The sequence below is a fragment of the Podarcis filfolensis genome (assembly GCF_964270895.1).
Source record: "Podarcis filfolensis genome assembly, chromosome: 11".
NCBI classification, from domain to species: domain Eukaryota; kingdom Metazoa; phylum Chordata; class Lepidosauria; order Squamata; family Lacertidae; genus Podarcis; species Podarcis filfolensis.
Window position 1 is genome coordinate 162182 of NC_139613.1, and position 27126 is coordinate 189307.

General features: G+C 59.8%; 1 protein-coding gene across 2 annotated transcripts in view; it reads right to left on the reverse strand.

The window, feature by feature from the left end:
- Positions 1 to 3106: 3106 nt before the first annotated feature.
- TLN1 (talin 1) overlaps positions 3107 to 27126 on the reverse strand; it is a 51543-nt gene continuing 27523 nt past the window's right edge. The window contains exons 16-57 of one of the 2 annotated variants that reach the window (XR_014539523.1): positions 26894 to 26992; positions 25754 to 25921; positions 25192 to 25486; positions 24881 to 25047; positions 24059 to 24187; positions 23817 to 23930; positions 23028 to 23141; positions 22763 to 22897; positions 22390 to 22518; positions 22183 to 22285; positions 21729 to 21937; positions 21524 to 21643; positions 20194 to 20391; positions 19540 to 19679; positions 19270 to 19363; positions 19048 to 19137; positions 18810 to 18932; positions 18544 to 18687; positions 17952 to 18113; positions 16882 to 17022; positions 16539 to 16720; positions 16269 to 16401; positions 14623 to 14724; positions 13565 to 13735; positions 13226 to 13375; positions 12497 to 12598; positions 12234 to 12353; positions 11768 to 11914; positions 11238 to 11404; positions 10963 to 11146; positions 10665 to 10790; positions 10236 to 10352; positions 9947 to 10132; positions 8363 to 8470; positions 6628 to 6733; positions 6323 to 6447; positions 5982 to 6107; positions 5532 to 5594; positions 5192 to 5374; positions 4397 to 4525; positions 3470 to 4194; positions 3107 to 3419 (exon numbers count right to left, since the gene is read on the reverse strand). Coding sequence is in view for 1 of the 2 variants with exons in the window: in XM_083575466.1 (XP_083431592.1) it covers positions 4063 to 4194; positions 4397 to 4525; positions 5192 to 5374; positions 5532 to 5594; positions 5982 to 6107; positions 6323 to 6447; positions 6628 to 6733; positions 8363 to 8470; positions 9947 to 10132; positions 10236 to 10352; positions 10665 to 10790; positions 10963 to 11146; positions 11238 to 11404; positions 11768 to 11914; positions 12234 to 12353; positions 12497 to 12598; positions 13226 to 13375; positions 13565 to 13735; positions 14623 to 14724; positions 16269 to 16401; positions 16539 to 16720; positions 16882 to 17022; positions 17952 to 18113; positions 18544 to 18687; positions 18810 to 18932; positions 19048 to 19137; positions 19270 to 19363; positions 19540 to 19679; positions 20194 to 20391; positions 21524 to 21643; positions 21729 to 21937; positions 22183 to 22285; positions 22390 to 22518; positions 22763 to 22897; positions 23028 to 23141; positions 23817 to 23930; positions 24059 to 24187; positions 24881 to 25047; positions 25192 to 25486; positions 25754 to 25921; positions 26702 to 26752; positions 26894 to 26992 (5784 nt within the window). In the remaining variant the exon portion in view is untranslated. Of the gene's footprint in view, positions 4195 to 4396; positions 4526 to 5191; positions 5375 to 5531; positions 5595 to 5981; positions 6108 to 6322; positions 6448 to 6627; positions 6734 to 8362; positions 8471 to 9946; positions 10133 to 10235; positions 10353 to 10664; positions 10791 to 10962; positions 11147 to 11237; positions 11405 to 11767; positions 11915 to 12233; positions 12354 to 12496; positions 12599 to 13225; positions 13376 to 13564; positions 13736 to 14622; positions 14725 to 16268; positions 16402 to 16538; positions 16721 to 16881; positions 17023 to 17951; positions 18114 to 18543; positions 18688 to 18809; positions 18933 to 19047; positions 19138 to 19269; positions 19364 to 19539; positions 19680 to 20193; positions 20392 to 21523; positions 21644 to 21728; positions 21938 to 22182; positions 22286 to 22389; positions 22519 to 22762; positions 22898 to 23027; positions 23142 to 23816; positions 23931 to 24058; positions 24188 to 24880; positions 25048 to 25191; positions 25487 to 25753; positions 25922 to 26701; positions 26753 to 26893; positions 26993 to 27126 lie in introns of both variants that reach the window. The other variant, XM_083575466.1, reaches the window with a different exon arrangement.

Below are 27126 nucleotides of genomic sequence, written 5' to 3' on the forward strand. Positions count from 1 at the left end.
GCCATACCTGGCATTCTTTCCAGGCTACAGAAGTCTGCAACTGCTAAGGAGACGCTCCCATAATAAATGCCTCAGGACTGCAGCAGAAGAGGGGGAGCCCTGCATGTGGGGCTCAGGAAGTGCAGTGGGTGAGGTCTTGTGGGGCCAGAAGGCCTTCCTTGCAAGAAAGGCAGGGAGGTGCCAAGCCAGTGGGGTCACCAGCTAGGCAGGAGGCACATAAAGAACAGGGATGGAGGTGGTGTTCTGGTCTAAGCCAGTGAGCCTCTTGGGCTTGCCGATCAGAAGGTTGGCGGTTCGAATCCCCACGACGGGGTGAGCTCCTGTTGCTCGGTCCCTGCTCCTGCCAACCTAGCAGTTCGAAAGCATGTAGATAAATAGGTACCACCGTGGAGAGAAGGTAAACAACATTTCTGTGCGTTCTGGCTTCTGTCACGGTGTTCCACTATGCCAGAAGTGGTTTAGTCCTGCTGGCCTCACGACCTGGAAAGCTGTCTGTGGACAAACACCGGCTCCCTCGGCCTGAAAGCAAGACGAGCGCTGCAACCCCAGAGTCGCCTTTGACTGGACTTAACTGTCCAGGGGTCCTTTACATTAAGAACACAATAAGAGCCTGCTGGATCAGGCCAATGGGCCTTCTAGCCCAACATCCTACTCTCACAGCGGATAGAGAGTTTTCCCATGGGAAACCAGCAGACAGGGTGGATCTGAGCCCAAGAGGCCTCTCCTCTGGCTTCCAGCCACTGGGATTCAGAAGGCAGAGCAGAGCCATCGAGAGCCTCTCCTCCTCCATGAATTTGTCTAATCCTCTTTTAAAGCCATCCAAGTTGGTGGCCATCCCTGCCTCCTGTGGGAGGGAGTTCCAAGGGTTAACTATGCCTGGATCATATCAGTAGCCCCAGTAAAGACTTTGGGCCATGCAAGCCCAACTTCTCATGGCCATCCAGTGGCTCCCTCTCAGCCCGCCTTTCTTTACAGGTTTTCTTGTGACAATCTGAAACGGAAAGAATTGTAAAGTACTTTGCATGATGCACTGCGCTAGAAAAGACGATGATGACCACCACTGGCCCAGCACCCTGGACGTCTCCATTACCCGCCCCCCCCCAGGTGGGAGCTTTGCTGCTGGGGCTGGAGGAAGGACTGCTGGATGCCCTCCCTTGGGGCAAAGCTCCCTGGAGACCTGGCTGTCACAGTGGCAGCCAAGGGGGCTGAACCCTCCCCTCGTCTGCAGGAAGACGCCCCCCACCCCCTTAGGTGCCCTCAGAGGCAACTCTGGGCTGTGCAAGAGAAGGGCGGCCAAGGGGCTTCTCCACCCCCTCAGCCCAATTTCCCAAATGGGGACTCCCCCCCCCCCGCCTTGCCAGACCTGCGGCTGGTCCCCTAAGGTCGCTCCGCACCATCTGCAGAGAGGAAGCAAAGCCACACAGAATCGAGTCTTCCTTCCTTCCTGCAGCAGATAGAGGCTGCGCTGCACTGAGTGTCCTGGGGCAGAGAGGCTCTGGGGGCGCCTTCATCCTCTCACTTCTTGGGGGAGCTTTGCTGGCCTCCCCGCGCAGCGCTTCCTCCAAGAAGGTGGGAGAGACTCAATTATTGCCAGTGGGAACTAAGGGACTCCTGCCTTCTTCTTCTCCCAGGCCTTTTAAACTGTGTGTGTTGCAATGTCTTTGCTATTATGGTATGGATGTTTGTGTTTTTATGTTGTAAACCACCCTGTGATCTTTGGATGAAGAGCAGTATAGAAATATAACAAACCCGTCTCCTCCTCCAGCCAAACTCCTTGCAACACAGGAATCACAGCTAGAGAATCCCAGACAGATGCCCAGCTGACCTGTTTCAAAACCTCCAAGGGAGGGAGAGCCCAGCATATTCTGAGGGAGTCCATTCCAATGTTGAACAGCTCTCACCATCAGAGTGTTATTCCTGTTTAGTCAGAAACTCATTTATTCCCATTTGAATCCATTGGTTTGGGTCCTACACCCCAGAACAGGAAAAAACAAGCTTGTGATAGCCTTTTACAGATATCTGAAGGCGGGCACCATATCTCCTTTCAGTTTCTCCTCTTATCCAGACTAAACATTCCTAACTCCCTCAACCGTTCCTCCCAAGGCTTGGTCTCCAGACCCTTGATCATCTCAGTCGCCTTCTCTACACATTCCAGCTTGGCTTGTCAATATCCTTCTTAAACTGGGGTGCCCAGAACTGGACCCAGGACTCCCAAGTGTGCTCTGACCAAGGCCAAAGAGGGCAGTGCTAGGACTTCCATCTGGACACGAGATTTATGTTGGTGCAGCCTAGAAGAGCATTAGCATTGTTTGCTGTTGCATCTTGCTACTGTTTCATGCCAAGCTTATGGCCTACTAAGACCCCCCCCCGAGTCCTCATGTACTGCTGTCAAGCCAGGTGCCCCCCCCATATCTATGTGCAACTGGTTCTTCCTGCCCAAGTGCAAAGCCTGGCTGTCTCTCAAGAGGTTCATGAGACAGAGAGGTTCTCTCTCAAGAGGTTCATGAGACAGAACTTGACTTGCAGCAGCCATGCTGGCTAAGCTTCAGCAAGGCTTGTTCTTTTATGTCCTTATTCCGTATATATTGCCTGTGATTGGCGTGAGCAGACAACTTTGCCCCCAGAGGACATGAGTGTGCATATTGAGGGGACAGTCCCTGAGATAGGGAGATCTGTAATACGGAGTAAACACACCCTTACTGGGGGTTCAAGGACATGTGCCAAAGGTCAAGGGAGGACCAGTTGAGATTGCCCAGGGTGGCTGGGTGCCCAGCATTTCTGCATGTTCTGCAAAGAGAGCCCCCCCCCCCCGTGTCTCAGAGGCTTTTCTTCCTTTCAGAGGAACAAATGGGAGTGACACCTCCTGGGGCGGGACGGACGGGGCTGCCTGCGGGATGTGTGAGGGGCTGGGTGGGGTTCCCTGCTTACGGCTGCAGAGAATAAGGCAGGCACTAGACTGGCTCTGAAACTCTTTCCAATCTTCCTCAGGCTCTTCTTGCCCCACAGCTGAGCCCCATGCATCACCCTCAGGATGGTCGAGTGGGGAAGAGAGACCCAAAGGTTGGGGGGGGCGTTGCACCTGTTCCACACCACTGAGAGACGGAAGTTGCAGGGAAGCCAGTTTATTCAAGGCAGGCCCTTTGCAGGCCTGGGGGGTGGGGTGGGGGCGTGTCTGGTTCTTTGTGTGCTGATCACACACACCCCACAATCCATAGACTCACGCAACTGTATAGAGTTGGAAGGGACCCTAAGGGTCATCTAGCTCAACCCCCCGGGACACAGGAGTCCCTCCACCCGCCTCCCTTGGATTCCCTGACATAGAAAGGACACAGGCGGCTTATGGATGTATCAAAATTACAAAAGGTGAGAAGCCTCAGCAAGTGTGGGGGGGAGGGTTTCAAAAAAAGGGGGTGTCGAGCCTTGTGGTTTGGGGGTTTGCAGCACAAAGCGAATTTGCTGCTGCTGCTGCTGCTGTAATGGGGGGGTCAGGGCAGGACCTGGAGGGGGGCAGGCAAGTGGGTGCCAGAACCGGGGGGGGGGGGAGTTCTGGGCCCACACAGGCAGGCACTTGGGAACAAGAGCAGCTATGACAAGAGAGGAGTGGGGTGCAGAGGCCTGGGGGGCAGCAGGCAGAGAGGGGGCTGAGGGGGGTTGCTGCCTCCAAGCCCCCCTGGCTCCCATTTAAGGCACCCAATATTTGGTTGGAGTGGAGGCTAATCCACATTGCACAGTCAGGCCACAGGCAGCGACCCCCACCCTCCAGAGCGAGAGGCAGGCTGAGTAGCCAAGGCACAAGGAAGGAAGATTCCCGGAAGAAAAGGCGAGGGGCTTGGGGAGCCTCTGCCCCCCTCCCGACGCTCTTCCTGGAAGGGCAGCCCAGAGCGTGGCACGTGGTGGGGGCCGTGGGGCAGGCTAGGCGCAGGGTGGGCAGTGGCAGGCCTCCATCTCTCCCTGCTCGGGAGGAGGCCTGGCTGGTCCTTGCTGGGGGCAGGGGTGTCGGCATTAAATAGGGGAGCAGGGTGGGGCCGCGGCGGTGCTCAGGAGCAGAGGCGATGGTGGAGCTCAGTTTGGCCCTTCGTCCCGCAGCTCCGAGGGCAGGAACTTGTACTGCTGCTGCCGGATCATGGCCAGCTTCTTGCGTGCCTCCTCCAGCTCCCGCTCCTTGCGCAGCATCTCTTCCTGGGCAGCAATGATCTGGGGGGGGGGGAGCAGGGGAGACCATCAGTGGAAGGTGGGAGCAGCTGCCCCATTGCTTGCCAGCAGTGCCTGCACTGGGGGGGGGCACCTGGCACTCCCCCCTTCCTCGCTTGCAACCACTGGGGGGGCCAGAGTCCCACCTGCCTGCAAAGGCAGCCTCGGCCCCCTGTCCTCCCCCCAGCCCTCCCTGGGGACTCACCTGCGCAATCCCGCCCACCATCTTCTCCTTCACCACCACCGTCTCGTTCTCCTGGTCCTGGAAGGCGGCTGCTTTCTGAGCTGCCTTCACCAGGTTGTCGGATGCCCTCTTGACGGCGTTGCCAGCGGCCTGGAAGGGGGGGGGAGAGAAAGAGGGCTGGGACTCTCCCCCAGGATACAGGCATGGGGGGCGGGAAGGGGCCGGCCAGAGGAGGCTCACCAGCCCTGGCTGCCTGCCCCAAACCAGACACAGGAAACTTTTGGGATTATTATTTTGGTGTGGGGGGGGGATTAAGTCTGGAAATAAAACCTTCCTAGAAGGCAAAATATTCTAACAGCCACATCGCGAGGCATGAACTGCAGGAGAGCAGAGCTGCCCTGCGCTGTCCTTTCGCAGCACCCCTCACCCATTCCCCCTGCCCACAGCCAACTGCCCCCCCCATTTGGCTTATCCTGGACACAGGGTGCAGGGTGAGGGAGGGGTCGGCAGCGTGGGGGGCTAGGGGAGACATGCCCCCCACAAGCCCTTCCTGCCCACCCTTGAAGACTTGCTGCTCCCAGGATTTGGAGAGTTGGAAGGGATCCAAGGGTCATCTAGTCCAACCCCTGCAATGCGAGTCACAAAACGAGGGCCCCCCATGGGAAAACTCAGAGCAAAGGCCGTCCTGTACCACCTGCCAGGACTGTGCTGCAAGGGCGCAAGGCAGGTGGGCAGCATCAGCCGAGCGGCCCCCTCCCTGCGCCCGACTTGGGTGTTCCCGAGGCCGCAAGCCCCCCGGCCTCCCCGCTTGCTCACCTGCAGGCGCTTCATGGCCTCCGAGTCCTGATCCGCCTTGACCTTGCAAGCCACCAGCAGCTGGGCGGTGGAGGCGGCCACCTGCTTGGCGGAGGAGATGAGCTTCTCCTCGCTGGCGTGGCCCTGCACAGCCGCATTGGCCGCCTCACACAGGTTGTTGGTGGCAGCGGCCACCATCCGCGCCTTGGCAGGGGAGGAAGGAAAGCGAGTGAGCGGAGGGGGAAGCCGGCCGGCAGCTCACCCAGGCTCCCCTGCAAAGTGGCTGCAAGTGGGAACTGCGCCCCTACAGGGGAAAAGGAGCCTCCTTCCCCCCCCCCCCTTGGGTCCCCTTCGTACTCACCGCTGAAATGAGGCCCTGGGACCACTGCCCGTCGTCCAGGGCGTTGGCAGGGATGGCACCCACCTGGCAACGGAGAAGGCGGAGGGGGGTGAGCCCAGATGGTCCGCAAGAGGCCAGGCCTCCCCCCAGATAGATAGATAGATAAACTTTATTTGCATTAGCCAACGGCCATAGCAACATAAAACAAGCAACATATACAAATAAAATATATACAAATTAAAAAAGACAGCAATGGGTAAAAAGGGCAATCAAATGACCAAGATTATCATTCAGATAGTGGCTCTTAATCTCATTGCGCCCTCGATAAAAGAAAGAACAATGTGGCCTCAGATGGGCGGCCTGGGATGGTAAGTAAGAGTGGGGTGATGATCTCATTCCCCAGATCTTTATAAAGGGGACAGGACAGGAGAACGTGAGCCACTGTCCGCCCCCCCAGTCCACAGGACTCACCTTCCCTTGGGCCACCAGCTCTCTCTGGGCGGCTGAGGCTGCCTTCACCAAGGCGCTGGTTGCGGCCGCAATGGACTTGGCAGCCTCCAGAATCTGCTCCTCAAAGTTCAGGCTCTCGTCTGCCTGCTGTTGGGGGGAGAGCAGAGTCAGCGGGGAGAGAGGGGGGGATCACCTGGCATTGTTGCAGGATTTCGAAGCCCCCCCAAACCCCACATTCAGAGACCAGGCCAACAGACCCCTGGGAGGGACTAGGGTGGCCTCCAGCAGCAGCCCCTGGGCAGACGGGTGAGGGGGTGAGGGTGGCATCTGGGGGCCCTCCTGGGGGCAGCCCAGCTACCCACCTTGGGCTTTGCCCGCGGCTTCAGCTGCTCCAGCTTCTTGGCAGCAGCCTCAATGGCGGCAGCGGCGCCCAGCAGCTCGTTCTCTGCGATGACAGTGGGATCCTCGGGGTCCACCCATTCCGTCCCTGGTGGGAGAGGGAAGCAGGAGTCAGGAGGACAGAGAGCCATTCCTCCCTCCCTCGGGAGCCCCAGCAAGACCCCTCCCTTACCCCCACCCATTTTGTTCAGGCGGGCATTTCTGCCCCCTACGGGCTTCGCTTTCTCCTGCTTCAGAGGGGTCCTTTCCGGAGAGGGGAACCACTCACCTTTCATGGCCTCCGCTGCCTGGATGAGCTCTGTCACTGAGCCGGCCACTCGCTTGGAGTACGTGGCCAGCTGCTGCTTCAGGTCATGGCTTGGTTTCTGGAGGATCTGGAGGAAGAGCGGGGGGGGGGACGACGACAAGGGGTGAGCCGTGCCCAGACCCACAGGGGGCAGGGCGGAAGGTGGCGCATGTCTTGGGGAGGGGAGGGTTCCCCCGGCAGGGGCTCGCCTGCAGTAGGGCACCCAGGGGTGGGGGTCGTGGAAGACGTGGACACCCTGGGAAGAACCACAAGGGAGGCCCCCCGGGGGTGTAGGGGGTGAAGAGGAAAGTCCAAAGGAAGCCTGGGGAAAGGGGCAAGGAAGGTGCAAGAGGCTGGAGGAGGGAGGGGGCAGTTTTCCAGGGAGGGGAGAAGGTGGAAAGAAGAGCAATGGAGGTTCAAGGCCACACAGACTTCCCGGCTCCATGAGCTGCCCAGCAGCAGCAGAGCAGAGGGTCAGGGAGACCCTGAAGCTGCCTCCCCTGGAGCAGGCTGGGCACCTCTTGTCCGTTTGCATTGCTTAGTGCAGAAAGTATTGATCTGATGTGCAGAAAGATCTTTCCTATTCTACTGAATTCAAGAGGTTCTGGAAGCTTCTCTGTGTGAAAGAAACAGGCAGAAGGTTCATGGTGTTTGGGTTCTTCCTTCAGAGATGCTGAGTACAGTTGGCTTAAACTGGTCCTCTTATCTCTTTCAGTCAAGGTCATGCTGACTATAATAAGAGGCCAGAAGGAGCCTGTTTTTCTCTTTCTATCTCTTTTCCTTCTGGTGTTCTGTACATACTATGCTTAGTGTTAAGGTTTAGACTTATCATAAACTATTTTAAGTTAAGTCTGCTGCACCTTGATTTCTTACGGACAGGGCCAATCCTGAATGTATTGGATTTGTGACCATTATCCTCATTTGCCTTCAGGAGCAATAAAGCTCTGCTGGATGAAATATAATTGCCTCCGGTCTATTTTTTGGGAATCTACAACGTGCTTGTTGCTCTGCTAACTACACATCACAGTTCTGCTCTGGATCAATATTGAGTAGAATTTCAAGGACACCTCTAAGGGAGGCTGCTTGGCCTCAGATCTCAGAATCGCAAGATTTAAAGGGACCCCAAGGGCTCATCTAGTCCAACCCTTTGCAGTGCAGGAATCCCAGCTGCCCTGACCCCGGGGAGCAAGAAACCTTCTGGGCTGCACCCCTGAGAATGGGAAGACCTTCTATTGCCCCTCCCTCCCGCAACACAGAGAGGCAGGCAGAACTGCCGGCTCAAGCTAGTCATGGCCGAGCCGGGATTAGAACCCAGAACACCACTGCCCACCCCTGACCCAAGTGAGATGTTAGCCACACTGCAGCCAGGACTGGCTCCCCGCGGTTATTCGCCACGGCATCCCAGAATCCAACACAGCACAGCAGAACGGCAGGCACACAGCAAGGGCCCAGAGTTAAGGGGGGCAGGAGAGCCTGGCTCACCCCTCCCTTCTGCCAGGAGACTCTCCCCCCATGCACACCCCCCCAGGTGCCACACACTCCCATGCAGGGCACTCCATACTCACAGGCTGCCCAGAAGAAAAAGAGAGAGGAGAGAGAGAGAGAAAGGGGGTGAGCAGGGAGGAGGAGGAGGCTGCTGGGGGGGCAAAGGGCCCCCGCCCCGAGATCCAGCCTCTGCCACGCAGGGTACAGGGCAGAGGGAGGCACACGCACTCACCACCAGCACGTGCTCCAGCAACTCCAGGTAACCGTTGGCACACTCCTTGCCAAAGCGCAGTGCCCGCTGCCGAACCTCCGCGTTGGCCTCTGGGTGGTAGGCAGCCTCCTGCAAAAGCCCCACGGGTGAGAAACAGCCTAATGCAGGAGCCTGTCAGGGTGGTGCCAGGGCTGGGGCACTGGGCACAGGTTCGCTGGGCACAGGAGAGAAGCATCCGGAGAGCCCCTCTGGCTACAAGCTCTTCCAAGATGAGCCTCCTTTGAATTGTGGAACTGGCAGGGACCCCAAAGGCCATCTAGTCTAGGGTTGACACATGTCTGGTTTCTCCAGACAGGTCCTCTTTTTGGGGTGCAACATCTCAGTCTGAGCGGATTTTTTGAATTTGCCAAAATGTCTGGGTTCTTGCAAAAAAAGCCAGGAAGTGTGCATGCGAGGATCACTCTTAACCTTTTCCTATTTCTACAGTGCGCCCACATGGTGCATTTTGGGATTGGGCTCATCATCAAACAGCAGATTGGCTGCTACTGGTCCTAGACCTGACCTCTGTTGGCCATACTGGTGCCAGTAAGGTGCCCATGAGCAGATGGGAAAAACTCCCTGGAAGGGGGTCTCTGCTGGCACCTTCTTGCTCTGTCTCCCCTTCCCCACCCCAGTGCCTTGTCCATTGATTGCAATTAAGCTGACTCTATTTTGCAATATCAGAAAGATCTAAGAAAAGAAAGAGAGCGCTGGCTAGTAAAGAGGACTCCCCCCCCCCAGCTCTCTCTGTCCTAATTAAAAGCTTTGGGGGGCATTTGGAGATGAACCAACTCACCTCGGCTACCTCTAAACACAATTCTTGAATGTAAGTTAAAATACACAGCTCTCATGGAAGGCCAGGGAAACCCCCCCCATTTTTGTGGGGGGGTGTGTGTGCCCTATTTTATACATCTCGAAATCTTAGCAGACTGAAGAACCTAGAAAAGAAAGTTCTGGGGTTGTGGGGGGGGGGAGAGCGGAGGAAATGGCGGAAGCACTGGGCACCCCATTTCCCCCCTAAAAGCTTTGCTCCTTTCCTTTGGTCACCGTTCTGCTTGGATCTTCATATTGTATTTCTTCTTGCTCTTATGTGACCTCCAAACCAAGGAGATAAGTAACTATACAACCTTTAGAAGACATTTGAAGGCAGCCCTGTGCAGATTATAAATGTTCCATGTTTTATTATGTTTTATATATGTTGGAAGCCACCCAGAGTGGCTGGGGAAACCCAGTTGGGTGGGCGAGGTATAAATAATAAAATTATTATTATTGAATAGGATGTCCCTCTTTTCACTGGAAACATGTTTGAGGGTACAGTGTGCCCAGTGTGTGTGTGCCATGGAAGGTGAGGAGGCTCCATGTCCTCTTTTTCGCTCTTCAAAATAAGGCAACCCTATTCTAGTCCAACACTCAGAATTTCAGGATCCGCACCTGGAGCCTCGTAAATGCACTGTCCCCCCATCCTCCGATGACCGTCCAAGGGGGTCCTGTGAGCTTGCCCCACCTGTTTCCAAGGATGTCCCCCTTCAGCTCCCCCCACCGTGAGCACGCCCCTCCGCTCCCCACCTTGCAAGAGCGCAGCATGTCGGCGATGGCGCGGCGGCTCAGGTTGGCCGTGGCGATCACGTCCTCCTGCCGGCACGAGTTGCCAGCTGCCACAGCCTTGGCGGTCGCCATGGTGATGCCTTTGGTCATGCGGATGAAGTCCTCCGGCGTTGAGGTCTTGGCGGGCGGCACCTGGGAGCAGAAGACCTGCGGGGGACGGGAGGTGGTCAGCCTGGCCAGGAGAGGAGGTAGAGGGTGGGGCAGAGCAAGGGGGCAGCAGGCCCAGCCCCCCTCCCGCCAACACACTCACCGCAAGCTCCTGGCGGATGTGCTCAATTGTGGCTTCCAGCGCTCGGGTCCCCTTGGTGGCTTCGTCCTCCACGGCCTTCACCGTCTTCAGCAGCGACGTGACGTTGGTGACCATCACCTGCCAAGCAGAAAAAGGGTGGCCTTTGGGGGGGGGAGGAAGAGGGCTCCCTGCTCCCTACCGCCCTGGGGGAACTTCCTCCCTTGTGTGACCACAGAATCTAAGCATTGCAGAGGGGGAAGGGACCCCTGGGGGTCATCCAGTACAACCCCTGCCATGTCACAACCAAATCATCCCTGAGCGGTGGCCATCCAAGCTCTGCTTAAAAACCCCCAAGGAAGGAGAGCCCACCCCCTTCTGAGGAGCCTGCCTTCCCTACAGACCCCACTCTGCCCCACACACATGCCCATGGCCTGCTGCAGAGCCTCCTACCTTGGCCGAGTTCTTCAGCTGGTAGACGGCTGGGTCATCGCCAGACTTGCCCGCGGCAGCCTTGGTGGCGCTGATCAGGTCCCCGAGGGCCTTGGCCACGTCCTTCACGGCATTGATCAAGACCACCTGAGTGCAGAGAGGAGAGAAAGAGGACATGAGCAGAGCCTGCAGCTGGATCAGGCCCAAGAGGGTCCCCCCACGGGAAGCCAGCAAGCAAGATTCGAGTGCAAGAGCCCTTGGGTGGTCAAGGGAAGGACAGACCCAAGGAGAGGGGCGACCCAGCCACTGTGGCCCTTACCTGCGTCTCGGGGTCCTCGGAGCCCAGGCTGGCGGCCCCCAGCTTCACCACCTCTGAGAGGCGTGTGATGGTGGCCACAGAGGACTGGGCAGCCTGTGCCAGCTTCTCCTGGCTGGCCGTGGCGTTCTGCACCAGCACCTTGGTGTCCTCCACCAGTGCCTTGGCCGTCTTCAGGATGCCCTCCCTGCCAAGGAAATGGGGTGGGGGGTTAAGAGGTGGCCAGGAATTCTGGAAGGCCTGCTGGAGGCCGCACAGGAACCGCTGGGGGCCGCTACCTGTGGTCGGCAAAGGTCTCTGCATTTTCGCGGTTGAGGGTCCCGGCCGTGGCAAACATGATGGTGGTGTCCAGATCCGCAATGATGCCAGAGACAGCGCTGGCTGCTGTGATGCAGGCCTGGGTTCCCCGGTTGCCTGCCTGGAGGGCGGCCAAGACGTGGGATACCTGCGGAGGGAGAGAGGACAGCTGGCCTCCCATCGGCACTGGGCTAACCCCCAACACCGTCCCAGGAGAGGATCCCAGGGGGAGGAGACGATGCAGGCGTGTGTTGGTGTGGAAGAATGTTAGGAGGGGATCTGTTCCCACAGTGGCTGACCAAATGGCCCAAAGGGAAACCAGCACGCAGGATCTGAGCATGAGAGCCGCTCTCCCCACCTGCGGTTTCTGGCCGCTGGCATTTGGAAGCACGGCTGCCTCCGAGGGGAGAGCCCAGCCGGCAGAGCCAGCTCCTCTGCCCAGAGGCCACCGGGTGCTGGTGCCCCTGGGCCCTGGCCTCCCTCCCCCCGCCAAGCCCAGGCAGACAGGCACCTTCTCGGAGACCCTGCGGGCGCACTCAATCAGCTCCTTCTTGGTGTAGGTGTCGCTGGGGCTGCACTGGAGGGCTCCGGCCTTCGTCACCAGCGCCGCACAGCCGTGGCCCAACTCCTGCACCCGGTTCTTTATGTGGGAGCCAATCTGGAGGGGAAAGAAGGCTGTGGGAGACTGGCTGCGTGGCCCTCATCTTCTGCCCACACCTCCGTGTGCGGCCGCTGCTTCTCTCCCCCAGCCCCACAAGACCTCCAGCCACCCCTTCCCCCATTCCAGCCGCCAGAGGTGACAAGGTCCTTCTCAGCCAACCCACTTGGAGGCGCTTCTGGGTTCAGGAAGAGAAGGCAGAAGAACCCAACGTTTGATGCCCTGCCAGGCCAAGGCTCACAGCTCTGGGCAAATCAACCAGCTCCCCGCCACATCCCTCTCCCACTGCCCAACCACCAGGGACGTCCCCCCTCCTCACCTCATCGTTCTCAGCCGTGATGGCAGCCGGCTTAGCCTGGAGCGCCAGCTGTCCGTAGTCGCTGGTGAGCTGGTTGGCCAAGGTGCCCAGTTCGTCCGGGTTGGTGGTGGATTTGGTGACCTGGAAGAGAGTAGGGACAGTTGGAGGGGGAAGAAGAGAGGGGCACCCCCAAATCCTGGCAGAAGGAAGAGGGGGGTTCTCAAAGGGGCCTGCCCCAGATTACCTCCCACGGAGGCCTCCCCTCAACACCCCCAATGCCTCACCATCTCCTGGACGGTCACAGCTATGGCCTTGGCGGTCTTCACCATGGTGGTCTGGTAGTCCACAAAGGTCCCCTCTGGCTCTCCCACGGGGCCCTCATCCAGCTGGGTGGGAAGAAAGAGAAACGTCTACTTTCAGAGGACACCAAGGCTGCCTCTGACCCCCAAGCAGCCGAGCTCCACTGCTGGCCCTGGAAGCACCTTGGCCTCTGAGGTCTCTGCTGCAGGAGGCCCACCCCTGGACCCAAGAGGCACCCAAGAAGCTCCCAAGGCCTTTCTGGAGACAGCCCTGTGGGGGAGGGAACTTCCTGGGGAAGCCTGGAAGGGAGTGCCGTTTAATCCAAGGTGGTGGGTTGGAACAAAGGCACCGGGAATTCCAACGTAAAAGGGAGCAGACGTGGAATGGAAATCAATCCAGCAAACACAATCGACTTCCGGCGAGAGGAAAGGCCAGATTGACCGTCTTTCTGATTGCTCTCTGCTGACAGATCATTACATGGTGATTGACAGCAATCAGACAGAAGGTCTGGTGATCAAATCACTCTGGGATAAAGTCACACAAATGCTCTGACCAAGGCTGTTTGAGCCAAGGAACTGAAATCATGTTCAAATGCCACGTAATAATACTTTATGGGTATAAGATCTACATCTTCTCTTTCTTAAGCATTTATGGGACAAGATAATCTGTAACTTAAAGAGTTAAAAAGTTGCGCTTTGGGGAAGGAGTCGCACCTGGTTGATGGCTTGAGTGATGGAGTCCACCATGCCGCCAACCACACCTGCTGCGCTGGCCGCCTCGTTCAGGGTGGCCGTCAGGTCCTCCACGGCCTCCTTCATCATCTGCGCAGACTCCTCGAGGGCTTCCTGTGTGTGGGCTGCTTGCTGTGGGGGGAGAAGGCGATGCATCACCTGCTCTCCCAGAGGCGCCCCAATGCTCATCATCCACAGGCAAAGGCTCTCTGCCGCTCCCCACCTGAGCAGACACTGGTGTGGCGCTCCCCACCTGCCCGGCAGGCCCCTCTGGGAACGGCAGAGCCAGCCTCCCTCTCCCTGCCCCCACCAAGCTGGCACCTTGGGGTTCCCTCCGGCCTCCTTGGCCGTGTAGAGCATCTGCAGGGCCGACTCTGCCAGCGTCTTGGTCTGGTCCAGGAGGTTCATCTGCTGCTGGCTGTTGAGGGTCTTGGAGGCAGCCCCCACGGCCGCCAGAACCAGCGGCTGAAAGTACTGAGCCAGCTGAGAGACCTGGAGGGAGAGAAGGGGCAGGTGAACGGGGCGGGGGGGGGGCAGAAGCAGAATCCCAGTCTCCCTGGCAGGGGGCACACGGCGCCTGGGAGGCCAGCCCTCCTGCAGCTCCTGCCTTAGGCACCCTGGGTGCAGAAGAGGGCCACGTCCCAGAGAGGACACCCCCCAACGTTTTTTGTCATGTGATTCAGTCACAATGAGCATAACCTCAGCAGAAGAGGAGAACCGCAAGGAGGGAGGCAGAGGAGGAGGAAGGAGAGGCGAAGGGGCTGCTCTGGCACTTCCCTTCAGCGGCCTGAAGAGTCTGCCAGGAGAACCCCTCACATGCCACTCTATGCCACAGGAGGGCAGGAGATCTCCCCAGCGAGCACCAGGGGCCAAGGACTGAGTTTGCTGCTTTGCTCATCAGCCTGGTTGCCACGGCATTGAATGCAAAGCCACAGGTACACCAGGGACCCTGGAGAAGAGCTCTCTGGCCACACCTGAGGCCTCGCCCTCGATGCCAGGGCAGCTGGACTGCCCTTCGCTCTCCCGCCTGCAGCTCCTTCCAGAATCCCAGGCCCACAGAAGCTCCCTCTCTGGCACCAGAGGTCCAAAGCCTCCCCTCTGCTTGCTGGTATTCTTCCCCACTCCAGATATGCCATCATCCCTCGCAGGAAGAGCCCAAGCCAGGCCACTGGCCCCTCTGGCGCAGGGCTTCCTGCACAGGCTGGCAGCAGTGGCTCTGCAGGGATTCAGGCAGGTGGGCTGCCAGTGGGGACGGAAGCAGGAACCTTCTGCCTGCCCAGCAGTTGCTCTGGCCCTTCCTCACCAGCAACTCTTGTTAGGCAGCCCTTCTTCCAGCACCCCCCATCCCTGCCCCCACCGCCAGCCCCCCATCCTCTTACCTTGTGCCCCAGCTGAGAGGCCTCGGCTCGCGCTGCCCCAGCCACCGGCTCAATGAGGTTGCTGATCTCCTGGACGGCCGTGAGCATCTGGTTGTGCAAGGCCTGCGAGGGAGAAGGGAGGGAGGGAGAGTTCCTGGCAGGCCCATCTGGGGGAAAGGGCACAAAGCCCCCCCACCTGCTGCCGTGAGTGGGGAAGACCCAGCTGCTCAGAGTCAGAGCCCCACAGGTTCCCCCCTCCCCACAAACACCAGAGCCCAGCAAGCCCTGCGGCACACGACGGCTGCTCCTGACTGGGAAAGTGTTGCAGGCACGGCAAAGGGACTGGGCAGGATTTGTCCCATGTGGGCTGTGGGCCCGTTTTTCACCAGTAAAAATGACTGGTCCCCTGCCCACCACTGGCATCCTGGATGGCGGCTAATGGATTGGGGTTGAATCCTGACAAGACAGTGTTAGGATATAGTTCCATTCCACCTTAAAAGGGTCAGGCATGACTGTTGTGTATCACATGCCCGTTTACTTCCAGCACAGTCTGTATGTTGCTTTTGCTATACTGCTGTTTTGCTGGACGCGAAAGCAATCAGACATGTTTTCTTTTGTTCCTGAGCTATGCTGAATAAAATGCTGTTCATTTTGCTTGCACATCTCTCTGTCCGCCTCTTCTACTGTGAGGTGATTTACACACTCTGCTGAAGGAGTGTGAACAGGTCTCTGAACGTATCTGAGGCTCGTGTCGCTGACTGACTGATGCTGTTCCATGGGAGACGGGTGATCGTCCAGAGCCGGCTGGGGGCCTGCCTGATGCCCCCGTCTCCCCGGCAGTATCCCAACAGACAGAAGTACTGTTTTGGGGTGACAGGAGGCAGGCAGGTGTGGAGGACTCCCTGGTCCTGAACGGGCTAACTGTGCCCCTGAAGGACCAGGTGCACAGCCTGGGAGTCATTCTGGACTCACAGCTGTCCATGGAGGCACAGGTCAATTCTGTGTCCAGGGCAGCTATCTACCAGCTCCATCTGGTACGCAGGCTGAGATCCTACCTGCCCGCGAACTGTCTCTCCAGAGTGGTTCATGCTCTGGTTATCTCCCACTTGGACTACTGCAATGCGCTGTACGTGGGGCTACCTTTGAAGGTGACCTGGAAACTACAACTAATCCAGAATACGGCAGCTAGACAGGTGACTGGGAGCTGCCACCGAGACCACATAACACCGGTCCTGAAAGACCTACATTGGCTCCCAGTACGTTTCCAAGCACAATTCAAAGTGTTGGTGCTGACCTTGAAAGCCCTAAACGGCCTCAAAGGCCCAGTAGACCTGAAGGAACATCTCCACCCCCATCGTTCGGCCTGGACACTGAAGTCCAGCTCCGAGGGCCTTCTGGCGGTTCCCTCCCTGCGAGAAGCAAGATTACAGGGAACCAGGCAGAGGGCCTTCTCGGTAGTGGTGCCCGACCTGTGGAACACCCTCCCATCATCTGAAGGCAGCCCTGTTTAGGAAAGTTTTTAATGACTGATGTTTTAATGTATTTTGTTGGAAGCTGCCCAGAGTGGCTGGGGAAACCCAGCCAGATGGGCGGGGTATAAACAATCAATCAATCAATCAATCAATCAATAAATAAATATTCTTCTTATTACTCGCTCGCTCACTCACCTCCTGAGAGATGCCCTCGCGAGGCGCCAACTGCTGGCTGATGGCAGCCAGGGATGCCTGGTCCACGTCCCGAATGCACTTGGTCAGCAGCTCAATGGCCTCGTCGCACTCCCGCTGGCCAGGAGCCTTGTCTCTGCCGGGAGGAGGGGAGACCATCAGCGTGGCTGCACCCACCAAACACCCAGAGCGGCCAACGCCCTCCCCCTGGCACAGCCCTGGAAGGCATGGCAGGCACCCAGCACACCCCCACCCGGCAGCTGTGGTTCTCACCTCATGTTGGTGATGAGCTTCTTGATGGAGTCGGAGACGGTCCGCGAGTGTCCGGCCAGCACTGACCACTTGGGCGGGTCCTTTGGGTTGACGGCCAGAGAGCGAGCTGTCTGGATGAGGCCGGCAGAACTTTCCAGCATGGTTTTGGCGGAGGAGATGATGGGCTCCATGGCTCTGCGCCCCTGCGGGGGGAGGGGAGCGCCAGGTGGTCAAGGGGAGGCTGGTGAGCAAGTGGGGGCACGGCTGGGGCTCTGAGAAGCCCCCCACCAAGTCTAACTCCCTGCTCCCCCAAAAGGAAATATCTCCCCACCAGGCCCTGACTGGCTCCTGCCCCCCGACTTACCTCTGGGCTGATCTGAGCAGGAACGGTGGCAAACTCTGGGTTGGAGGCAAAGGCGGTCAGGTTGTCCACGGCCTCAATGAGGGGGGAAGTGGCCTCGCGGCATCGCTCCCGGTTCTCTGGGGTGAAAGCCCCATCCAGAGCCTGCAGGGAAGGACAGAGGGATGGGCCGCACTGGCCTTTGGGCCTCCTCCCCACGGATTAAGCCCACGGCCAAAGAGGACGTGGGGCTGCCAGGGTGGACTCCCCACTCCAGCAGCTCCTCCAGGGACAGGATCCCCTGAGCTCCCCATGAGCAAGGCCAGGCAGTTTGGTCTAGGCTGCCGGGGGGGGGGGGACCAGTTCCCTTGTAGAAAGCAGGCCCTTTGGGTCGAATCCTTCAGCTCCAGCCCGCGCCGCTTCTCCCCTGAATCTGTCTTTTGTCAGATGCCAAATACTTCTGGGATTGCTCAGCCAGCAGCTCTGTTCCTGGCAGGCGAATCTACTGGCGCAGCAACAGAAATGAGCCTCCTTTGACGTCCAGCAGCTGCACCAGCAAATTCTCCAGCCTGGATCTGAGGCTTTTCTCTTTGATTGTTGTGTTCATGAAGGTAATGATCTAATCTCTAATCTCTAGTCCTCATGCGAAGGACGAAGGACCACTTTCCACTATGTATCACAGACCCCCAAAGCCCCCTTTCAGAGCTCCGGCCCCTGGCTCAAGACTGGCTCCCCACGCCGCTTCACGGGCTGAACCCCAGAGACTGGAGCAGGGAGCCCTTGCTCTGCGCGGGGAAATGGGGGGGGGGAGCTTTCCCTTGGGAGCTGATGGTGGCAGAGCAAGGCCAGGGAGGGGCTGCCTCACCAATGCTTGTCCTTGACCAGAGAAAAAGAAGTGGGGGGGGGGGAGAAAAAGAGCTTGAGAAAGAGAAAGAGATGGGGTGGGGGAGAGAGAACACAAAAGAAAGAGGGAGAAAAGAGAAAAAGATTTAGAGGGGGATAGAGAAAGAGAGAGAGAAAAGAGGGCTTCCCCCCTTCCCAGGCTCATCACAGTGTCATCCCACCCACACACCCTGACACCTGTCAATCAGTACCTTGATGGTCTTGACCAGGTTGGCGGTGCTGTTGGCCACCTCCTTGGCAGACTGGACAAACTGGCGCTTGGCCACTGGGTTGGCGGTGCGAGATGAGGCCAGTCGGCAGGTGTTGCAGAGGGCAGAGGTGTGCTTGGCCACAATGGTGGCGGCTGAGAGGACCTGTGGGAGGCAGGGGAGGGTCCTCCACGTTAGGCCATGGCAGGTGGACGGTAGCCAGGGAGGTGGGGGGCTTTCAAGTCCTCCTGCCTGGCCCCTGGAGACGGGCATGTGGAGACTTGTGGCCCAGGGCACAGGAAAATCCTTTCTTCCTTCCCCGCTTTGGGACCCCGGCTGAAGCCTCGCCACCACGGCAGGTCTCCAATCTCCCAGTCCGAGGTGCCTCCTTGCTCACGGCACTGTCAACGTAAGCAGCTGGACTTGGGCGTGTTGCTGGCCCCTTGCGGGACTTTCTCCCTGACGAAGGACTAAGCCAGCAACAAGCACAGACAGACACACATACGCCTCACGAGGGGCTCTGGCTGTGCTCCACCCCCCCCACACCCCATGGCTCTCTTGCACAGCCTGGGTGCTGCGCCACCCGAGGGCTCACCTGGGACTGGGTGCAGGCCGGGTCAATCAGGTTCTGGCAGGCCATCTGGATGGCTTGGTTGGCTCTTGCAAACTGGGTGGGGTCCACCAGGCCTTGCTGTCCCGCCTGGCTGTTGGGGTCCGAAACGCCAACCAGGTAGGCAGCCTGGGAGCAGAAGGAAGAGAAGCGAGAGGTGTGGGGTGGGTGAGCAATGGAGAAGCAACACGCTCTCCCTGCACCCCAAAAGGAGAGGCCCCCCATTCCCTCATTTCCCGTGGCCTCCCTACCTGGGCAGCTGCTTCCGTGAAGCCGCAGAGGGCCTTGGAGGCGGTGCTGATGGAGTCGCCAAACTCGGGTAGCTTGCTGTTCTTGGCATTCTGGGAGATGCCGGCCATGGCTTCCCCCAGGACCTGCAGAAAGAAGGAGGGGAAAGGGTGGGTGCCAGGCCTGGGAGGGGAGGCTGGGGTCACAGAAAGCAGCCACTGCCCGCCCCCCCAAAGAGAGAGTCGCCCCCTGGCTGCTCACCTTGGAGTTCTCCATGACACTGTCGAGGCAGTTGAAGTACGACATGTCGTTGACAGCCTGCGTGGGATTCTCCAGCAGCTCTCGCACCGTCTGGGGAGGGGGAAAGGCAGCTCAGGGCTCCCCCACCACCACTGCAGGCCCCTCCTAGAGACTGCCCTCCCTCCTGGCAGGCTGTGCCCCCCCACAGCAGCCCCCAACCCCCTCTGCTGTGCAGAAGGCTACCTCCAGCTCCCGCAGGGCGTTGTCGCACTCCTTCTGGCCGGGCGCTTGCTGGGTGCACATGGTGATCAGCTGGTTGATGCTGTCTGTCACGGCCCTGCAAAGACAGAGGCAGCCCATGAGCCCCTCCCGTCCCCCCCCCCAGCCATGGCCAGCCAGCCACTCCGGGAAGGAGCATCCACAGCTGCTTGGACGAAGGCCAGCCCCACAGACAACACAGAGCATCCCCACTCTCAACTCCCACCCTTGCCCCCTTCAGGAGGGAGCCCCTACCGGGCAGCGGCTGCCAGCTGGTTCTTGAGGTTGGGGGCCGCAGGGTCGGCAGAGAGGGCCTTGGCAGCCAGGAGGAGCTTGCTGGACGACATGGAGATGCTCTTCAGGTTGGAGACCACCTGGGCCTGGGCTTCCCTGGACTGTGGGGAGAAAGGGAGGAAGGCAGAAGAAGGGGTCACTCGGCCATCCGCCCCAGGCCAGGGCCAGGGGGCCTCGCATTCATCCAACAGCCCCACGGCCAGCCAACCAGCTTGGCATTGGCTCGTTCCTTGGGACGAGGGGACACTCCACTCAGCACCTGCACCTGCTTTCTTTACTACGGTTGAAAAGCCACATAAAGCCAATCTGCTGTTTTGCTAGGGAGCTGTCAGGGCTCCCAGGCCCAATCCAGCCAGGTGCTGAGCCTGAATGCAGGAGCAGAGTGGGACTCCCCGCCTTGCCCTCCGGGCTTTGCCTGGGTCAGTGAAATGGCCATTTTGGCAGAACTCCGACTGAGCAGCCTGCCCTTCTTCCAGAGCCCATCCCTCCAGGGAAGATGGCCCCCTGGCATTGCCCACCCGAGTCCCTCTCTAACCCCACTGCGTGCACACACAGACACACACGTGCAATTTGCCCCCCTGTGTACAGCCCTCCCTCCCCAAGGGGGTCTCTTACCGGCGACTGGCCGGCCATCTCCACGCCGGCCTGCAGGAACTCGTTGAAGTCTTGGCCGAACTTGCCGGAGGCCTTGGCCAGGTCCTGGGGGGTCCCGCGAGACGCCTGCACCAGCTCCGTGGCCGACTGGTTGAGGCCAGCAGCTGCCTGGTTCAGGTGACTCTGGGCCTCCTGGAAGTTTTTGCCACTGGGGGGGAACTGGAGGACGGGAGGGAACGAGAGTCAGCTTCAGGCATGGGACTCACAATAGGGCTATGCCCCCTCTCCCTTGACATGCAAAGAGACACTGCCTATTGGCCAGAATAAATTACAGCAGCACCTCTTCCCTCTTCAGATACAAGACCCAAAGGGCTTCACTTGGACCAGGGATAAAAGCAAGAGTCAGGTCCACCTGCCCAGGTATTACTTGGCTGGGATGGATCTGCTGCCCTCTGTGCTGATATTTGTACCGCTCCTTTCATGGACGTGAATTAATTTTTTCTTGTATCCATGGGACAGCAGGACGACCTGGGAAGAAGGGGCCAGATTCTCCTTCGTTGGAGGTTTTACAGCAGAAATCAAATGGTTGCCTGTCAGGGATTCTCTAGCTGTGATTCCTGCACTGCAGGGGGTTGGACTAGATGAGCCCTAGGTGACCCTTCCGACTCTACAATTTGTATCCTGCCCCAGAATGGCTTTTATAACAAGGAGCAGGACAGAAATGCTTTATGTAACTGAGGGCCCAGGGCATATTTCCCCTGTAGCCCCTCTGTGGCCTAGACCGGCCCACCTCCTGAGGCCCCCAGAGGAAGGGCCTGTCCATCAATGGGGGCCAAAGCCCCACAAAGTCACTTGATTCCCCCCTCAAAAAAACAGGAGCAGGAAACTCTCGGCTGGATCCTGTGGGGCAAAGTGGCCATGCAGAAGGGGAGCTGACCTCCCGGCACTGGCGCCCCTGTGGTTTTTTGGGGGGTGGGACTGGATCTGATGGGGTTTTGCTCTGCAGGATCACTAATGCTGGGGAAACCCAGCCAGATGGGCGGGGTATAAATAATAAATTATTATTATTATAATGCAGAGGCAGTCGATGGGGCAGCCCTAGAGCCCCCGCTGGACTCCAGCCACGAGCGAGACGTTGTGCGACTGCCGGGGTGTGTTGTGCCTGGGCCATTTTAAAAGGGGAGGGATAACTGCAGCCCAGAGGAGGGTGGGCAGACACGCTGCCCTGGGTTTGCTAAACTGGTCCCAGAGCTGAGGGGCCAGGAGACAGGCCTCCTCAAGGGCCCAGACCCCCCAGAGGCGATGCCCTCTGCCCGCCCGCCAAGCCAGAGAGAGAAGGGAAGGGGCTCACCGAGTCAGCCAGGAGCCTCTTGCTGGCCTCGCCCACCGTGCGAATGGCGGCGTCCACATCCCGTTGTCCAGGAAGGCAGTTGACGCAGCGGTTGAGAGCCTGAGAGACGGCCTTGGCCACCTGCCGGGAGAGGGCAGAGCGGCTCAGTGGGGAGGGCCACTACCCCCACCCCACCCACAGCCCCCACGCCAGGCCGAGGGCTCACCTGCGCCAAGCGCTGCTGGCTCTCGGGGTCTCCCGGCTTGGCCACGGCCTTGCGGGCCTCCTCTATCAGGTTGCCTGCCTTGTCCATGACGTCGCCTGCGCACTCCAGCATGGCGGCCTGGACCTGCGGCTCCTCTGAGTTGGCGGCCACTCCGCGGGCAGCTTGGCTCAGGGAGCGCAGCGCATGGGCCACATCGCGGGCAGCAATCCCTGGGGGAGGAAGGGGGAGGAGGCAGGGGGAGAGGGCAGCACCAGCCCAACCCTGGCTGGGACAGCCCCCCAGGCAAGGACCCTCCCTCCCCAAGAGGGGGTGAGGAGGAAGAGGAGGAGGATGGGGCCAATCCAGACCCAGGAGGAAGAGAGGGACGTATCCTGAACTATGCATAGCAACAGCCAGGGGGAGGAGCAATGGAGGCTGCTGGTGGGGAGGGGGTTTGGGGGGCACAGAAGAGTACCTGTGTAGTTTTCGTTGCCCTGGGCAACCTCTCCCAGCAGCTGGGCGATGGCGGAGCTGACGGCCTTGGTGCTGTTCCCCAGGTCCTGGGCGCTCTTCTCCATCTGCAGGACACACAGAGTCAACAGGCCCCTGTGCCCCCACCTCCCCCCTGTGCCCGCCGTGCTCACCCCATGCCTTCTGGCCCCCCATGCCCCCCTCTGCTCACCGTCTCTCCCGGAAGAGGCTTCAGCTTGCCCTCTCTGGCTGCCGCCTTGGCTTCCTGCAAGTCCCTCTCCAGGCTCTGCACCAAGCTGAGGGCCGAGTCAATCTCCAGGGGGCCGCAGGCCTCTTGTGCCTGCCGTGGAACAGGAGGGTGTCACCCCCAGGGGGCGCCACACATCATCCCCAGCCCCCAGTCCCTGCCACCATCCCACACTGTGGGCTTTAGCATAGAAGACTGGCAGAAGATCTGTGGGGAGGGAGGTCCCCTTCACCCCACAGAGAACGAATGGCCACAAGACGCGAGAGGAGGAGGAGAAGAAGAAGAAGGGGCCACGGCTGTGAAGAGGGCAGGCGGCTTGACGGCTGCTCCTCCTTACCTTCTGTGCTGCTGTGCGAAGTTCGGCCAAGGCGGCTGCCAGGTTCTTGGCGCACTGGCTGAGCTGCATGGCGGAGGCCTGGTCTGAGATGGTGGGCACCGTGGCCTTGGCTGCAGCCACCATCTTCCCGCCGGGCTGCAGCGGGGGGAGGGAAAGGAGAGTGGTGACCACGAGGAGCCCCCAATCCTGAGCAGCCCCCCACCCTGGGTTGCCCACACAACCGCCCCCTCACCCCGTGGGCGCCCTCCGCTGCCCATCCCCTCACCTGCAGGAAGTTCTGGCTGGCAGCAATGAGAGCCAGCTGGGCGCTGGGGCTGTCAGGCTGTGACTGGCTCCCCCGGACGCCCTGGACCAGCATGGGGATCTGGTCCGCCACCACCTGGAGGGGGGCGGGAGAAAGAGACTGTTGGGGGGCCTCCATCTGAACCGAGTCCTGGTCCTTCTTGCCCCAGAGGTGCCAGGAGAGCGTCTGGGGCTCAGGGGGTGAGCCCACCAACACCCAAAGGGAGCAAGAGGCGCCCATGGTAGGAACCACTTGTGTTTCTGATCAATGGGACAGCAGCCATTCAATAATAATAATAATAATAATAATAATAATAATAATAATAATAATATATTATTTATACCCCACTCACTCTGGGCGGCTCCCAACAGAATATTAACCACAACAACAACAATAAAAAAGCAATAAAACATCAAATGCTAAAAACTTCCTTAAATGTGGCTGCCTTTATTTATTTACTTGCCAGCAGCCTCCTCTGTCAAATGAATGTATGATGGCTAACATAACGTCATGTTATGGTTATTAATATCGCTATCAGTATTTTTATTAAAATAATTGTGTTACGCACTGTGTGCTTTTGTGCTGCAACCTGACCTGTGATCTTTGGATGAAGAGTGGTACATAAATTTAAATAATAGCAATGGTCCCAACAGCAACAATGAGAGGTTGGGATGGCCTCTCACCCCCCCCCCCCGCCCAGCCAGACACCCACACTGAAGCCGGGGGGGGGGGGGGACAAGCTCAGCACTCCCCTTCCTCCCTCCCTCTCACCTTGCAGCTCTGCACCAGCTGCTGGTGGGCAGCCGGGTTCTTGTTGGTGGTGGCTGCATGCTGGGCGGCTGCGATGGTTTGGGTGGCGGCGGCCGCTGCTTGCTTGGCTGCATGCTGGGGAGAGAGAAAGTGGGGGATGGGGTGAGGCCAGGAAGGCCCCTCGCTCTGCCCAGCCAGCCAGGCCATGGCAAGCAACGGGCATGGGCACACACACACACACACACGCCACTTGCAGCACTAACCTCCAGCCGGTGCACCAGCTTCTTCTTGATGGCGTTCTGGGCGGCTGCGTTGGTGGCCATGCGCAGCCCCTCGGCCGCCTCCCGCAGGCGCTGCTGCTGCTCCTCGCTGTCTGGGTGGGCTGCAGCCCCCTGGTGGGCAGGGAGCAGGAGGGGAGGCTGGTCAGAATGGCTCCCGCCAGGCCACCCACCACCACCTCACGGGGACCAGGAGCAGGGAGTCTGAGCGGGTGAAGAGGCACCAGGGAGGCTCCCCCCAGGCGCCCGGGGGGCACTGGCAAGGGGCACCGGCCGGCTCTAGCCTGGTGCGGCTCCCAGGAAATGTATGTGGCTGGCACCAGAGGGCATGAGGACAGGAGGAGAGGGCATCACCCGGGGGAAGTGGACAACCCCCTCCCTGAAATGGGATGCAGCAAGGAGGGCATCATTGTGGGCACAGACGTGGCACTCAGTTGTTGCTTCCAAAGGAAGGGGGACCAATCCGGAGTTGGGGAGGCTCTCCCTGGCCACAGCGCCACTGCCAGAAGCAGGACATGAAGTCCTGGTTCCTGAGTTGCCAGAGGGTGGTCTAGATGATGCTTGGGGCCCCTCCCTCCTCTACAATTCTTTAACCCTGTTGCTGGGAACTCCAAACGGGGAGCGTCACTGCTGCCACCCTCAGGCCCTGCCGCTGGCTAGCCCCCTGGGAAGAGGAGGCAGGGCTGGAGGGGCCTCATCCGGCTGCCAAGGCGCATGGGCAGAGGTCCGACAGGTAGGCCTGCGCCCGGCCCCCCCCACCTCGCTCCCCTGCCAGGCATCTGCCCAGCCCCTCCACCGACGACAAACCTTGGCTGCCTCCACCATCTTGGCCGTGGCGTCGGCCAGGATCTTGGCCGCACTCAGCAGTTTGCGCGAGTTCTCCAGGTCTGTCTCCCCTTCGGCATCGGCCTTGATGGCGTTCACCAGGTCGGAGGTGGCTTGAGCCAGGATGCGGGCCTGACGCACCATTTCCCCTGGGGAGGAGGAGGGGAGAGGTGAGGGCCAGCCCCACAGACGGACCCTGAGAGGCCCTCAGCCATCCCTCCCGCCCACGTGGCCAGCCCCCCCAGCCTCCGTGGATGGGGCCCAAGGGGTCCCTCCCCCCAAGGCCCACTCACCCGCATCCCCCATGGAGCTGAAGATGTTCTCCGTGACGTTGAGGATGGTGTCGGTGGCCTGGTCGTAGCGGCCGATGGGCTGCCCGCCCGTGGCATGCTGCTTGATGTGCTCCAGCAGGTCGTTGAGGGCCTGCGTTACGGCTGTGGCCGCCACCCCCACCTGCTTCAGCAGCTGCTCGTCGCCTGTGGCCGCCTGAGACGCGTCCACACAGCTCTCCACCGACTTGGCCACCAGCTTGCCAGCTTCCACCAGCTGCTCCTGGCAGACGGGCGAGCTGATGGTGGGCGCCACCACCTGCCAAGGAGGAGGAGGAATGGGCAAGGCACAGGGCGGTCAGAGCAGTGGCCCCACTTCCCACAAGACTAAGAAGTCATTCTTTGGGGAGATGGCAGGGGCCGGCTTATGCTCCTCCAAGGAGGGCCGTCTCCAAGCGGAAGCCCAAACAGTGCCCAACGCCAAGGCGGGTGCTTCCTGGAAGAGGAACAACCAAGGGCAGCTGCTGCCCCAGACCCTGAGCAGGGCCAGGGTGCCAGGGGTGGGTGCTCAGGGCCTGCCGCTCACCTTGGTGCAAGCCACCAGCTGGGAGGTGGAGAGGGCGCACTGCGTGGCGGCAGCAATGACCTGCGTCTGCAGCACCGAGTCCTCCGTCTTCTGGGCCACGTTCCTGGCCTTCAGGACCAAGGCGGCAGCGGCACTGGCCACGGCCTTCGCCAGCTGCATCAGCATGTCCTGTCGGGGGGTGGGGGAGGAAGAGGCGGCATTGGCTGGTTGCGCTCATGAAACATTCAGCAGGGAAACCCGAGCCGGGCAAGAAGGGCCCTTCCAGGCTCTCCTGGCGCAGGTGACATCATCCTTCTTCCGCCTCTGCAAGCACAAACCTCACCCCTCCGTGCTCCTGCGGCACTCAGCCCCCCCAAGACACCCCCGCCAACCACCACCCTCTCTGGCCTCAATCACAGGCGCAGAGAGCACCGCGCACCAAACCCATCACCAAGAGGAAGCGCCCACAGCCCCCCACCGCAAGGACCGGGAGGGGGGAGAGAAGATGCTCGGATTCCCCTGTTGTCGAAGCTGCCAAGACCCCACATGGGGCGCTGGGGGCAGAAGGAGCCTCAAGGCCCCCTGCCCTGATGCAGACCCAGTGCCGGGAGGCTGGCAGGGTTCCCTGGCATCTGTGGGAAGATCTGTCAGCGCCAGCTGCTCTCCCAACAGAGGCCCCTGCTGACTTTGCTACCATGCCATGTGGCGGAGAGTCCCACAGGCAGCCTCCTGGAGGTCCTGCCAGATCTTGGCCTACGCGGACCCTCTGGCCGGTGATCTTGGGGGCTTCCTGGCTTGTGGATCAGAGCCATCCCACCAACTGGAGGGGCCAAGGCTCCTGCAACAGGGGGAGCCGAGCATGAGCCAGTGCCCCAAGCCCCTTGGCCAGCGAGCCCCACTGATTGGCAGCAGCGCAGAGGAGGGCTCTGCCCCAGAGAGCACAGCCCCTGCTGGGCTCAGGCCCTTTACCGTCTTGGGGTCAGGGGCGGACAGGGTCCGAGGGCGCCGGCTCTCCACCATCTGCACACGAATCCACAAGACAAGAGAGGTTACTGGGCCCAAGCGCCACCCCCACTGCCCTTCCTGTGCCAGAGGGCAGGCGGCCTGCGCCAGGCTGTCCCCCGCCAGGTGTGCCCCAGAGGACTCCCGCTTGCCACTCACCTGGAAATGGGGGTCGGCATCGCTCTCCCCGATCTGCTGCAGCAGCTCCCCACTCGTCTGCCCCACGGCGCCTGCAGCTTGCAAAAGGTTCTGCCGTGGCTGGAGGAGGAAAGGGCTGGAGGTTAGGGGCGGCCCCTGAAGGCAACCCACAAGACCTAAACCCAAACAGGCAGCCCCTCGTGGTAAAGTCTGATTTGTCCAGCTGGGAATGGCTGTCACAGAAAGTGGGCAGA